Here is a 14,314-nt window from a genome sequence, read left to right as displayed (position 1 = left end):
CTTTACATCTTTTGCAAGGGTCACAGAGCAGCTAAATTATACAAACTCTGTGATAGGTGATGGCATGCCATTAGGTCTTGATTCAACTTCTGGACTACACAACAAGAAAAGAATTTTTAAGACATATTGATATACAGTGTGGATATTATAGCAGTAATCTGGCTAAAAATTAAACACATTTTCTAACACTTTGTACTTAAATACAAACTTCCATTTAAAGAAGCAGCAGTATTAATTAATACCAATGTGTTCACACTGAGGTCAATTTAAACAAAAACAAAAACAAAAAGAGCTAAAATTAGCAATGCTTTTGTGGCTATCACATTATCCCCCTCCCCCCGCTTCTGTCTTAAACATCAATACCCTTTGTTGCTCTGTGAAGGGACTATAAACATGGGAAATAACTATACAGGAGAAAAGGAGCTTAACTATGTAAAATAATGAGAATTGCAAAGCAACATGAGAGCGCTAGATGCGAAACTGCAACTGAATTTCAATAGTATTTAAAAGGTCTTCCAATTGCACCTTTTAAACTCCTGCCAAAACCCTGTCACATGTACAGGGTAAAAGTTAAAGACAAATGTGTCACCCCCCACGCAATCTCTAATATTCCAATACTGTGTGTTACTTGAAACAACAGCAAATTTAATATAAAAGTAAAAGCAAACAAAAACCCCATCAGCAATCAGAGAAGTGGAATTCTCTTCTTTTTAATGTCAATAGCACCTTCATAAAATCCAGATCCTTTCATGTTTCACATACTAACATTCCTGTTCTGCAGCTGAAACCAAGAAATCGAATGCTAGTTGGAGTATGCCTAACAGCTATTGTCTGGTGCGATACAGAACAGGGAATGTATTTGTAGCATCTCACAACATTCTAAAAGAAATCAGATATTTTGTTCTGAATAGAAGTTTTGAGACTTACCAAAATCTTGTGCTTTTTTATGGTTTTCTGACTGATCTCAGCTGCCATCAAAGCTTCCTATATTCAAAAAGTAGAAAACAGAAATACTAGCCAAATACACAAACTTTCAATACAGAAAGCTCTAGAACTGCATAAATCAACTGTTTTTCAGAGCAGGGTGTTTGAAGCACTAGAATTTTTAATGCCATGGTTGGATGAACAGCTTTGAATTCATACTCAAACAAAAGCAGTCAACCAAAGAGAAAAATACTTTTGTTTCCATCTGGGTTCACTCCACATTACTATATTAGGATCAAATGACAAGATTACAATGAAACAGACAATGCAATCGCATTGGATCATTTTCAAAAGAGAACCCTTCACTACCAAAACGTGTGAAAAAAACCATCAGGAAAGGGGGGTGTGGGAAGGCTACCTTTCACTTCCCCAGCCCAAAAGTCTTCTCCAGTCAGACTGATTTATAAAGTGTCATTTGCTGTTATTCTGCTTCTTTCAAATGTACAGAAAGAAAGCTGGCACTTTTACAAACAAAATGAAACCTTTAACATACATCATAACACACAAGCTATCTACTACCTTGAATGGCTTTCATAAAGGCTCATGCACAGCTGTCACTTGCAAATTACTGGAGTCTTCAGGGACCAAATGCTGTGATTTACATAAACTGCAAAACTGCACTCATCATATGAGTTTGCTATTCAGATGCAAAAGCATCCACAAGGATTTAAGCAAATCTGCATGAGGAATATCATGATTGCATTAGCAAAAGGAATACGTGCTGAATGGCTTTCCCACATTTTTTTTTTCCCTTATAATGGGTGTCCAATAAATAACACATAAATAAGAATTTGCAAGTTACTTTATGCATCGTAACAAGTGTTCTAAGTCATTAACTGCAGGATATCAGAATCCAGAACACTGGCTGCATGTTGATATTGTCTGTAAGAATGTATTATTATTGTTTTAGGTGTTTAGATATACATGTTTAAACACACCAATATTTACACAACCAAATATTGAGCTGCTTTTTTCCAAGGGAGCTGTATACTCTTGGTTTTTAATAGTGGTTCTGCTTTTTTGTGAGTAACACTAGTTTCAGCACCAATACCTACAGTTTGAGCCCATATTATTTTACTTTTAAAAGCTTCAACACTGAAGGTAAGTAATGTGGAGCAATGCACAGTACCCTAACACAACCTTTTCGTTCTATAGTGGAAGCAATACAGAATGGGAAAAATCTAATACCATCCACCATGTCCATTTCCCTTCCCTCTTTAGTTGGGATAGATCTAGAAAAATATCCACGTAGCTCCTTAGTTAACTGTTCTGCTGCTTTAAAGCCAAAAAACAGCTTTAATAATTTTCAGTGACAGCTAATACATTTCATATCTGATGCTGAGAGAAGTATTCACAGCATCTAATTCAGCTACCTCACTTGGGCGCAATTCAGATGAGTTGTTTCAGTAGGAAGACTAACTCTCCAGAGAGTTGGAGAGATGTATAGTCAACTCCTACCCTTTACAAGCATTTAGTCAATGACTGTAGGAATAGAAACTATCCAATCCAAATGGCCTAGCAAAGTTCATCATCCCACTCCAATTTCCAAACCAGGAAAGCCTGAAAGAAAGAATGTTGTAAAAATTACTTCGTATTTCTTCTTTTCAAGAAGCCAGTCAATGTGGTCATCTTGGTCCCGCTCTTTAGCCACAACCACATCTCTTGGGCTGATGATATAAAAAAGTGATTCACCTTCCGAATACTCTGCAAATGCATACACAGTTTTATTATTATTATATTTTCCTTAAGTAAAGCCCTGCTTTTTAGTACACCCTTGAGGGGAATTTAAAAAGAGGAGATGCAAAGAAGACAGCAAAGCTACTCCTGCAGAACATGCTTGTTTGGGAAGCTGTATTCTCCAATAAATTAAAACTGGTTTAAATGGCAAAATATCTTGAAAAAAAAAAATCACTACAGCTTATTGCAAATTCTGATTCATCCACTATGTGTAAACTTTATGATGGTTTAGAACACATTATTATACTTTTAGAGGACTATTACACTACATAGCCTGCAATAAACTTATCCTCCCCATCAAGGTCAAGGCCATCAAAAGCATAAATGATAGATGCCATAACCCCTGGGGACACAGCACATCATTACAGCAATGCATTTGCAATGCTGTAAGTTAAGGTTATATGTATAATGCATTTGCTTATACCATAAGCCTTTATTTTTGAGTAAGCTCAACGTAAAAATGTACTTAAAGGTAAAATCAAACACAGAAGATGACTGTTCAGAATAGTTATTATTTCCACAGAACCCATGAAGAAACACCACAAATATTCTGTAGGTACAGGAAAGAAAACCATCCCCCATCCTTTATCTGTATGTATACATGCATACAAATACACTCCTGAACTGATAAGCAACTCACACAATAATGCTTGTTTTAACACCATCCAAAAAATTTAGACTTGTCAGATGAACTAGAATATTCATTAAGCATAAAAGTACAACTGTGGACATCAATGTTCTGCTTCGGGACAGGTAGAAAGAAATCCCAATTCTATTGATAGCAGCAGAGATGTTTTGGAGATCAGGAGGAGGTATACTATATTTCTAGTGGCTTAAGGGCATTGATGTACACAGAGAGGCCCGCCAAGCCTATAATTTGAAGCATGCTGCCAGAGAAGATGCTTAAAAATCAGATTAATGGATTTTAAAAGCCAGAAGGAATGTTTCTGTATAACACAGGCTACATAATCTTCACCAAGGAATTCTGCATCAGCTTTGCCATGCATCTTTCTGAACTACAACACATATGTCAGAAAACCATCCCATCTTATTTAAAAGACTCTGGTATATATTGTGGCAGGGCTTAATCTCCCTGCCTGTTACATAATTAAACCTATCTTCTAGGCTGAACTCGCCAAACTCCAGTTTCCATTCATTACATTTTACCATTCTGGGGTCTGTTATATGCCGAAAGCTTTGTCAGTACAGGAAAGCTAAATATCAGTGTGCCCCTTTTAAGCTGATCCAGGTGCATCTTACTGTTGAAATGACATTTATTCCATCTTTGTCTCTAAAGCAGCTTTTCCAGTCACTGTACCACTCATTTCACTATTCCTGAAGCCCTTTGTGTCCAAAGAGACACAAGAGCTCCAACGGATCACATGTTGAACACACCTCCATCAAAGATATTGCCTTCCACGATACTGGACTTTACATGATATCTTTATTTCTGCCTTCCCCAGTATGTCTGACTTAATAGATGGCATTACAAATCATGATGTTTAAATATGCACATTTGTTTTCTTTCATGTGACTGTTTCTTGTGGATTTCCACTTTACACTTCAGTGTCATAAGCAGTTATAGACAGTTATTCAAGGAGATGACATAAAAATGAACAAGGAGGCTGAGTCCTCCCAAATCAAGTCTTTTTTAACCAAGTTATGAAAATAAAACAATATTAAGAACACCTACCTAAATGATAATCTCTACATTCATTTTCCTGAAATCCTCGTACTGTTAGTGCATCGGAAGAGATCTCTTCACAGGACTCAGGTAGTGGTTGTACAATATCCAGTCTAGGCCTTGCACAACACTCCAATTCCTAGAAAAACGTCGACATCTTAGTTGCATCCTACACAATTTACCTTAGCAATGCCAACTGATGGTCATCTACAAACAAGGCTGAAATTCAACAGCTGCAAACATTCCCAAAGGTCCAGTACTTTGCACTGGGTACTCAGTTGCGAACCATACAGGTTGCGAAGCTGTACTCCACTGAGTAGCTGTAATCACATCTGCAACACAAAGAAAAGTTATTCCTACTCTTGGCTTGCTTGCCTTGAACAGATCAGTGCAGAGAAGGAAGTTTAGACAAGACACAGGTCTAACCCTTCCCCTGAGTTTCCTCACTGTTTTTCTGCTCTTGGTCACAGAATTTTTCAGGGCTATCACAGATGATCATCAACCATTGCATTCAACAAGCAACAGAACAATTTAAGACATGTTCTCAGCTGGGCTCAGGCCTCAAAGGACAGAGCTCTATGAATCAATGATATTCTGGTACCAAGATGAACTTGGGTTTTTTTTAGCTGTTGTTTAAGTTTGCACTTTTAAGCATCCAGCAGCAGTAGGGAAAAAATTAATCTGAAAATAATCTAAAACCCTTGCTGTGCTGATGATCTTAGAGTAACATGAAATTTCAAGTGCAATGTAGGTGGTTATGGCAAGATGACTTCATGGATTTTCATCTTCTATCCAAGGGAAACCTCTGTCTTCAACTAGCTGTATTTTTAATTAAGTCAAGGTCCAAGACAATCCCTTATTTTCTACTTCTGGCTGTGAATTATAACAAAATACAAAATGAAAGAGCCAGGAGACATACAGAGTGGATTTACACAGCTCTAGCCTACCCATTTGGCAGCAGCACCACTCGGGTCTTTTCTCAATTTAACTGTTCCAGTGCAAGTGGGAAAAAAAAAAAAGATATCAAAGCAAGCCATGAGTTCAATTCTGATCCGATCTGTAACAAGTAGGAAGCTGTCATCTGAGAGCTGTGAAATCAAGCGTAGGAAGAACAGTGTTCCTCACAACCCAACAGCATTTGTAGCGAGCAGCACTTCTGCTGCAACCTCAAGCAGCTCGGGCTCCACAGAGCCAAGACACTAACAGAGGGGTTCCCACCACACCAGGGCACAGACTCGGTGTCAGGGAGGAAAGTACTTTTGTTTCCTTGCTAGAGTTACCCAGAGGACTGAGAAGTTATCAAAGTCCAGCACTTGGAGTTTGTTTAAAAGGCTAATTAAAAGCAAATACATGAAAAAAATATCTTTCCTATGTTCTGTTACCATTCTATCACCTGAAATTCTCTTTTCATCTTCTTTCCTGAAGCAGTTAGAATGACTTTAACCTTTATCAGTCACTACCTCCTTTACACTAGGTCTCTTCCCATGCCACTTCTTCATTAACAGCGGCTTCCCAATTTCCTTGTTCCCTAGCATTTCAACCCACCTTTTCCTCCCCCTTCCTTATCCCATTTGTTTGCCTCCTTTTCTTTCACCAACTCTCCTGCACTAGAGGACTACTGTACCAGCTCTCCTGGGAAACACTGCTGTGACATTATTTTTCTCCTTAATATAAATAAAGAAATAATAATCTGACATCCTGCAGCAGAGCTAGAAGCTAACCCTATTGATTTCAGCAGGCTTGAGCATTTGTTTGAACCTACAGCATTTCATTGCCTAGCAACTTGTGCACCCAGTTGCTTAAGGTTACTATGGTGATGGTTGTCTAATGCAGACGTACTATCAAAGAGATGATCAAGAGCATCTGCCATTCTCACACCGCAACTTCAAGGATTTCCTCCACTGCCTCGCCTTTTATTTGGCAATATGAAATAAATGTCGGAGACAGACATGGCACTCGCCCGCGCGCAGTAAAAACGGCTGACATGAATTCTGATTTCTACCTAGCTACACACGTATCTAGGTGTACACAACTAAAGGTCTTGGAAGCAAGGGAGACAATGATGCCACTTGCTTGCAATCACGCATCCCACCCCACCACAGTGACTCTTATTGCTTGAGCTGATCAACTTCACTACTCTCATTTCTTCTTCTAAGATGCAGCGTCAGCAAGCCCCCCTTATGGCTAAAAAAGATTCTTCATTTCTTTTGGTGCAGAAATAGCAGAAAGAAAGAGAGAAAAGGAGAGAGAAAGAGAGTGGGGAAAAAGGAAGGAAAAAGGAGAGAGAAGGACTATATAGAGACCTCTTCTGTCTTCTGCAAAAAAATAATGGAACCCAGACAGGACTTCTGAAAGGTAAGTATGTTAGTCTTCAACACCACCTCCACTGATCTTATTTTATAGGTCAGAGAAGTTTCAAGCACTGTTCACTACCAGCGGACTACAAATTTTTTCACGGATAATCAGATCTGCATGACTAGTTTAAGGCCTCACTCACAGGGCAGTTTAGTGCTGTGAAGAAACTCCAACATAAAAACAATTACCGTTTTTTCAGAGATTTCCTTTACATATGAAAGTATAACAAGCTGGTCGCAGAGAGGTGCAAGTCCACTGATATAGAATTCGGTGTCGAACTGGAAAACTGAAATACAGGAAAAACAACAGACTGTTAAATAAAGGAATGTGTACGAACTACTCCCTAAGAAAAACACATAACTGACTTTCAGCGGCAATCAACAGCATGCAGTAGCACTTCAGAGAAATGAAGACTCAATACATATAACAAACCTACAGACTTCCCAGTTGGATCAGCAAGATGAAAAATTACATTTAACAGATTAAATGCCATTAAAGCTTGCAAGAAGAAATGTTTGTGCTCCAGGACATGCTAGAGATCACATATTTGAAATGAATGGTCAGCCTGATCTTCAGTGATCACACTGCAAAAAGGGAAGCAAAATGAAAACCAAACTCAATAAAACAAGCAATAAATAGAACACCTTCATTGGTTTGCATATTCGCAGCAAGTTCATGTGGCCATAAGAGAATCACACCTGCTACATCTATTGGTACGATATATGAAAACACAAAGATCATTATTTATTTATCATCCCTTTAAACATCACAGGAAGATTTACAGATACGCTCGTTACAAAGAAAACATACAGTTAAATAGTCCCTTTTCTTGTTCATAAAACTGAAAATGTAATTTCCTAAAATTGGCCTTGAAATCGAGACAGTTACGTGATGACTATTTTGAGAAAGAGAAAGAAAAAGAGAGCTGAACTGTATTTACAAAAAGGCTCATTAAAGCAGACCTCTGCCACAGAAACAGCTATTTAGTTTTATTCTGCTGGATTTAGTGCAGCCCTTTTTGTGGGCTCCTCTCTCATGGGGCCCAAAATAGGAATCATCCAAGTGGTCATATTAGAAAAACTTATACCTATAGCTTTTACAAAAATATCAGATGTATCATCATTTTCTCCCAAAACATTGTTTTAGGAGAATCTAAGTGTAAGTAGAAAAAAAAATTTCCTTGCTTACTGCTTAGAACGCTACTAATTACTAATATCTACTGTTTACTAAAATAGTTACTAACTATTTTAGCAAAACAAACAGAAAATGCAGCATAATGACACTAAAAATAAAGCTAATTTTCTTTAGCTAAGGTAATAAGAAGGAACAGGAGAAATAATCGTCCTCCTGCTAAAGGAGAAAAAAATACTGTCAAGTAAAGTACAGATTTGACAGGTGTCTCTCAATGAATAAACAAATACTGTTTTTCTCTTAATGACTGCTGACACTTTGACATCACTGGGGGACCAAAGCACGACACAAGGGTAGAGCACTCAGTCTATTCTAGGAGAGAATAGGTTCACATTTGTAATCCTGTACATAATTATTTTTTTCTAGCCTGCAAGACTGATGAGATTACTTCAACTGTGTCACATGTTGCTCTGAGTGATGATTTTAAACAAATCATGTCAGAAACATCTACATAATATATCTTATTCCCAGTTTAAAATTTAGTATTTGGCATTTTAAAAGAATATGGAAGGCAGGATGAAAAACATGGAAAAGAAAAAACAAAGTCAAATCTATAATGCTGGCTAGAAGAACAAGCAAAGAAACTTTCATTTCAGCTTTAAAAAGTGACAAAAGAAGGCTCTCAAAGGCACATAAAATATTGTGGTTTGAATCTGGAGAGGAAAACAGTGTGGTGAATGGTACATTTATAAAGATTATGGGGACAGTTTTAAAAAACCATGTGTGTTTCTTTAACTTTCACCAGAACTTTAGTTCCTTTGCCAGTGAAAATGTTTGTAACGTCCACATAATGGTGTATTTAGGATCAAGCTGTAGTACTGTTCTGTGAGACAAAAATAAACAAACAAATAAAAATCATCACTTCAAGTTTTGTTTTTAAATAGAGTTTAGTTTCCTTGGTTTCACTTTCAGCTTTCTCTCAGCTCATCCTCCTCAAGAGGCCTTGTTGAAACACAATGCTCTAGCTCTGCTGCTACAGCCTTGAACAAAGAATAGCTGGCATAGACAGTGCTTCTTGACCTGATAAAAACCTTTGATGCAGCTAATCAAAAAAGTCTTACTGAAAAAAATTATAGAAGTTATAGCTGCACAAAACACTAATAGGTTAATTTGACTTACTCTCTGGACACTTTGTTGTGATCAAGGGGGAAAAAAAATCCAACATAGAGGCATTGCAGAAATGCTGTTAATTTGGAAAGGATCCAAAACAATTAAAACAGATGTAGTATTGAAGTAAATGGGAATGACTGAGGTATGGCCATGTGTCATACATGTTTATGCCTGTCATAAGAGAAGATGGAAGATAGCCTGACAGTGGATCTATTCTATGTTCAGCATCTATGTACAGCTGTCAAACAAATTACCAGGAAGCAAAAAGAAGAAACCTGTAAATCTTTTTTTGTTTTTCATTAAACAAAATGTATGAAATACACCACACTACAGATATAAAACAATATATGCTACATTATTTACCCAAACTCTATAAAGCAACTTTCTCTGGAATTTAAAGATCCACACACATGCAGTGGACTGAAACTAAAAGAAGTCTATTTCATTTAATCAAATCTCAAAAAGCAGCCCCTGCTTTTCCACTGCAGATTTATAGACTGAAATCCTGTTTACAGTCAGGGGTTTTTGCCATTGGTTTCAATGGGGCCAAGGTTTCAACATTGTCTTTTGGGAAAGTAAGCAGGAAGCTGAACTAGCATGCAGAGAATTAACATGAAACTTAACGTGTGGAGAAAAAGAAGGATTTTTTTGGTTTTTTTAATTCCATATGATATATGAAAGAAATGGAAAAGCTAACACACAAGCTAATTTTTAGGTAGCCCACTTGTATATCAACAGCAGCAGAGCCACAAAGCACCATGAACTGGCCCAACTTACCTAGAACTCTGGTGCACTGTTAGCTGCTGGGGTGATGCCACTACGCATTCCCAAATTACCTTTTAACCAGCTACTTCAGGTACATCTGCAAAACTTGCAGTTATTGCTGTAGGCCACAGTACAGCATACCCTTAAGTGTTTTCAAGATGGCATCTCCACCACCAGTGCTTTTATTGAGCTAGGTTATTTATGCAAAACAAAATAGAATACAAAATGGCATGTTTTGATTAGCTATGATCACATGCATGCAGTGGCATTTGATATAAAATATAAAAAGACTTTTTTTTCCTGTTTTCCCCCAGTATGTGCATTCAGTTCCAGCTAGAGGACCAGGAAAGGTCCCATCTAAGTATCACTTAAGCTGTCTTTGGATGGATAGAAGCAAATCACAAAGCATAAACATATATACATGGTATATTTTTATTGAAATAAAGAATATTCTTACTTTTAGGTGTACTATCCAACATAATTCTTGAAGAAAATACAGATCTCGTGGTTTTTTAACATTCATATTTTTCCTTGAAAATCTTCATATACAAACACCTGCCCTAGCATTAAGTATTTCCTTACAAATGGTTTCTATCTCCCATAAGACTCCGCAACAGCCTTCATATATTCAAATTTCCAGGGCAGACCTACCTCTGACTAGAAGCCTGAGCAGAAAGCTCAGGATGTGCCCAGTTAAAGAAATGTCAGCTGCGACTCAAAAGGAACTGTAAACTTCTGGAGAGGAGCAGTGAAGTAATCCACATGAAGGTCCTTTATTTGGGCTTGAATATCCTTAGAACTCCCTGTAAATTTTCTACCCATACTACTATATGTGAAATCAAGCAACTGTTTACCTAATCATGTACATATTGCGATGGCATTTTAATGGACTACCTTTTTCCCTGAAATTCAGTAGGAAGAGCAGTAGGGTAAGACTAAAATCGATGGCGGGACCTATACATCAATGATCAGCAAAAACTGATGCTTCCAAACTTGGAATTCAAACCCTCTACTATTTATTTATAATCAAAACAGTTGGAAAAGTCATATTCAAATTTATTTTTGTTTGAATGTTGAAGGTTCAGAAAAGCTTTAGAGAAAATGTAGCAACCATTAATCAATCATTCTATATAGAACTTCAAATGCCACACAACAAAGAGGATGAGCATTCTCATTAAAGCAAAGCAGGACAATGAAAATGATACTGTTAATTGAATATGATCACTGAACAAAAAAACCCCACCTAGGCTTAAAATCAAAACTCTGTAAAGCCTCTGTCACTGAAAGCTATTGCCTTACTACTTGCTACCAGCACAGAATGGAAATGAGCAAGAATTTTGCTACTAAAACAAAAGAATTTCTCTCAATTATAGTATCACACTAATCAGAAACATCAGGAAAAAAGCCCACTACTTCATCATGCCAGTAATCATCCATCTGGTGAGGTCTACTCTTTCAATTAAATTAGAAAAATGTTTTGTCTACTGTAAGCAGTGTTACAATTTGCTGGTTTACCTGCAGTCAGGTTGTGTGTAATAGAAGTGCTACTGTCATGCTGAAATCATCTTACCCCTATTCCATCTTACACAGCAATAAAAATCATCTTTAGAAATATGGCAATTGCCCATACAACTCTAGCTACAGACACACACAACCTTTAAGGAAATCCTGTGGAATCCTTGATGACAACTGGAAAGTCAGGAGCTTAAGTTTCAAAGCTTCAAAGTTGATTTTCTGAAAAATTCTTTTTTCCGTTACACATTGAACTGAGAAAACTTTGTTAACCAACTGGGAAAATATTCACGGGTCTGATAGTCCTGGCTAATTTTATCAAGACATTTATAAATGATTGGTTTGGCTTGTGGCAAAACAGGATGAGCAAAAGTCTAAGTGGAATCAGCTATATAAACAGGTTGGGTTTTTTTCTTTTTGGCAATTTGGCAATTTTTTGGCAATTTGCTTTTCAGAGTGTAGCAGGCTTGCTCCAATGAAATGTTTGCATAAATCAGAATATAAAGTTGATGACATTTAGTCACAGTTAATTTCCTGCTCATCACATTAATTAAGCCTTAAGTTATGTCTGTATAAAGAGAAAAATGCTGGTACGGTAGATCCCAGTATCTCACTTTACAAACCAAAAAATAAATACTCCCATGTTTTCTTTTCAGATAAAAACGTACTATCTCAATGCTTGGTGGTAACTTGCCAGGCAGTTATACAGCTATTCCCTCACAAAACATACAGATGTGTTGTTACAAGCATATCCACAAAACCAAATTTTTAAACCAGAATTCTACTTTGTGGGGAATTTGGGGGAATGCAGAGGGGAGACAAGTGCTCAAGAGGCATTGCTGGCTGGCTGGCACCTGGAATTAAGCTGAGATTCCTCAGATAAAATTTGGGCTAAAATAAATTGAATAGGAAGTCTCTAACCGACTTCAAGTCTTTTATGGACTTCCAGTGTTAATCTCTTATTTTCCACTATCATTAACAATCTGAGCAACTGAGGCAGAGATAAAGTACTTCTCCATAAAAGTATATAAAATCCTGAGCTACTTGACAAGGCCATTGAAGACTAGATGCCTCGTTTCACTCTGAAAAGGCATCGTATTAACTGCAAAGTGCTAATTAGTTCTTTAGCAACCAGCCTTCTCATGGGCTCCAGTTGTGGAAGCGTTCCCTGTTCAGACCAGAAGTTGTCCAGTATTACAGCTTTTGTACACACATCAGGAGCGAGCACAGAGGTCAAGCACTCTTTAAGAAGGATCACAACAGCATTTAGTCTATGTTAAGCCTGTAATTCAATACCAATACTTTCTAATCAATGCACTACTTCACAGCGGTAGCTGACAGAGCTAAACTGATAGGATCTGCTCAGCTAACATACATTTAAACCTAAATAGAAACATTTCACTGGAGTTTATCTTCAACACTGAATGAAGACCCACGGAGGCAATGAACTGTAACATATAACCAGAGACAATGGAAAAGATTATTGAAGAAAAGCACCGTTAATATACTGAAAGATCTAAATAAAATTAGCAATGCCACGCAGATCTCGGTGCATGAGACCTGTATAATTCCTCTGATTTCTCTTACAGGTAATCACAGCATTATCTTCTTTAAAATAAAACAGCTAGAACAGTTCAGTGGTGTTACTTTCCCACATTATGGGCCATCTGGTTTAGCATCACAGTAGACACTGTATTTATTTCCTGCCTCAGAGTAAGTATAGCTATGTGTCAAGACAGAACCAGAAGATGAGGAGGACCTTGATACACAGGATCCTATGTACCTAACTTGCAATGCAGGAAATGCTCTGTTTCCTTATTCACTGGGCTGCAAACCACTGAAGAAACATTCATGATCTACTAATGCCATCACAGTTTACTATTATACTATTGTGGAACTTTGAGGCCCTCAGAATGGCTCTAAAAGAACATAAATCTGAAACTGTTGAGACAGATTCAGCATGACACACAGCTCTCAAGAAGACCTTCTATGTGACTATATCAAAAGCTATTGTAATTTATATTGAGACTTGAACAAATAATGTCTCTTTCTTTTCCCTCCCAATCTAATACCCACATTCCAATGACTGCTGCTGACAGCATTTGGCAGAGCTGTTTCAGTGCTTTGACCTGAAACCAGAAAGAAAAATCTCAAGCATGTTGTTAACAGGTTAAGTGAGATAAAATGCCAGTCCCCAAGAATACAGAGGAGATTTTAGGCTAAAAATTGTAAGATGAAAAAGTTACTTCCACAAAAATCTCTAACTTTCAGGTCTGCACCTAAATAGCCTGATAACAACTTTTTTTTTTTTTTAAATGAAGTTCCAATAGACGGTCACGTAAGACTAGCTCCCTCCACAAAGACACATTATAGCTGAAGTAGAAGTTGCCTCTGTTCACTTGTCACTACGTAAACAACCCCATTTAATTATTTTCTAAAAGTTACTTACAGGTACAGAAAAGATTATATAAATGATCTGAGGCTAAAACTCAAGACTGAACTTCTCCTTGACAAAATTCTCTCAAATATCCTAGAATTCCACAGTTAATTACTCTGTTGGGACTATGTAACCTTAAACAACAAATAGCTTTCAGGTCTCAGTTAATTGTCAGGCATGCCACGGTCTCTCGGTATCCAGAGTTCCTACACAGTTTAACAAGTCTCCTAGTTGATATTCAGAAGCTATTTTAAAACGATTCCTTCCTGAAATCAGAAAGCAGAGTATACACCTATGCCATGCACCATTCTAATCTGACATGAGTCAGGATCTTGCTTGAACACTCTTGTCTACAATCTCATGTCATTACAGTCAAGACAAGGAAGCACTAAAGTTTACAAAGTGTTGTCCACTCCGGTCTGCAGAGTCCCAGAGGGCCTGTTTATCTTCCCAGCACTACCTCTTCACAGGTATTTCCTTTCCCCAAAAGAAGCTTGTGGTGACAGTTGTGACTTTTTGTTCACATCCCCTCTTCCCCT

At 37.4% G+C, this 14,314-nt stretch overlaps 1 protein-coding gene across 1 annotated transcript in view; it reads right to left on the bottom strand.

The window, feature by feature from the left end:
- The window catches only part of VPS41 (VPS41 subunit of HOPS complex), a 109,428-nt gene that overhangs the window by 29,980 nt on the left and 65,134 nt on the right, over window positions 1–14,314 (bottom strand). The window contains exons 11-14 of the mRNA XM_050892324.1: window positions 6,949–7,046; window positions 4,415–4,544; window positions 2,573–2,688; window positions 928–984 (exon numbers count right to left, since the gene is read on the bottom strand). Coding sequence (XP_050748281.1) covers window positions 928–984; window positions 2,573–2,688; window positions 4,415–4,544; window positions 6,949–7,046 — 401 coding nt within the window. The remainder of the gene's footprint in view (window positions 1–927; window positions 985–2,572; window positions 2,689–4,414; window positions 4,545–6,948; window positions 7,047–14,314) is intronic.

The sequence above is a fragment of the Gymnogyps californianus genome, chromosome 2 (assembly GCF_018139145.2).
Source record: "Gymnogyps californianus isolate 813 chromosome 2, ASM1813914v2, whole genome shotgun sequence".
In the NCBI taxonomy this organism is placed as follows: domain Eukaryota; kingdom Metazoa; phylum Chordata; class Aves; order Accipitriformes; family Cathartidae; genus Gymnogyps; species Gymnogyps californianus.
The sequence above is the reverse complement of the archived record's forward strand: the minus strand, read 5'-3'. Positions and strand labels throughout refer to the sequence as shown.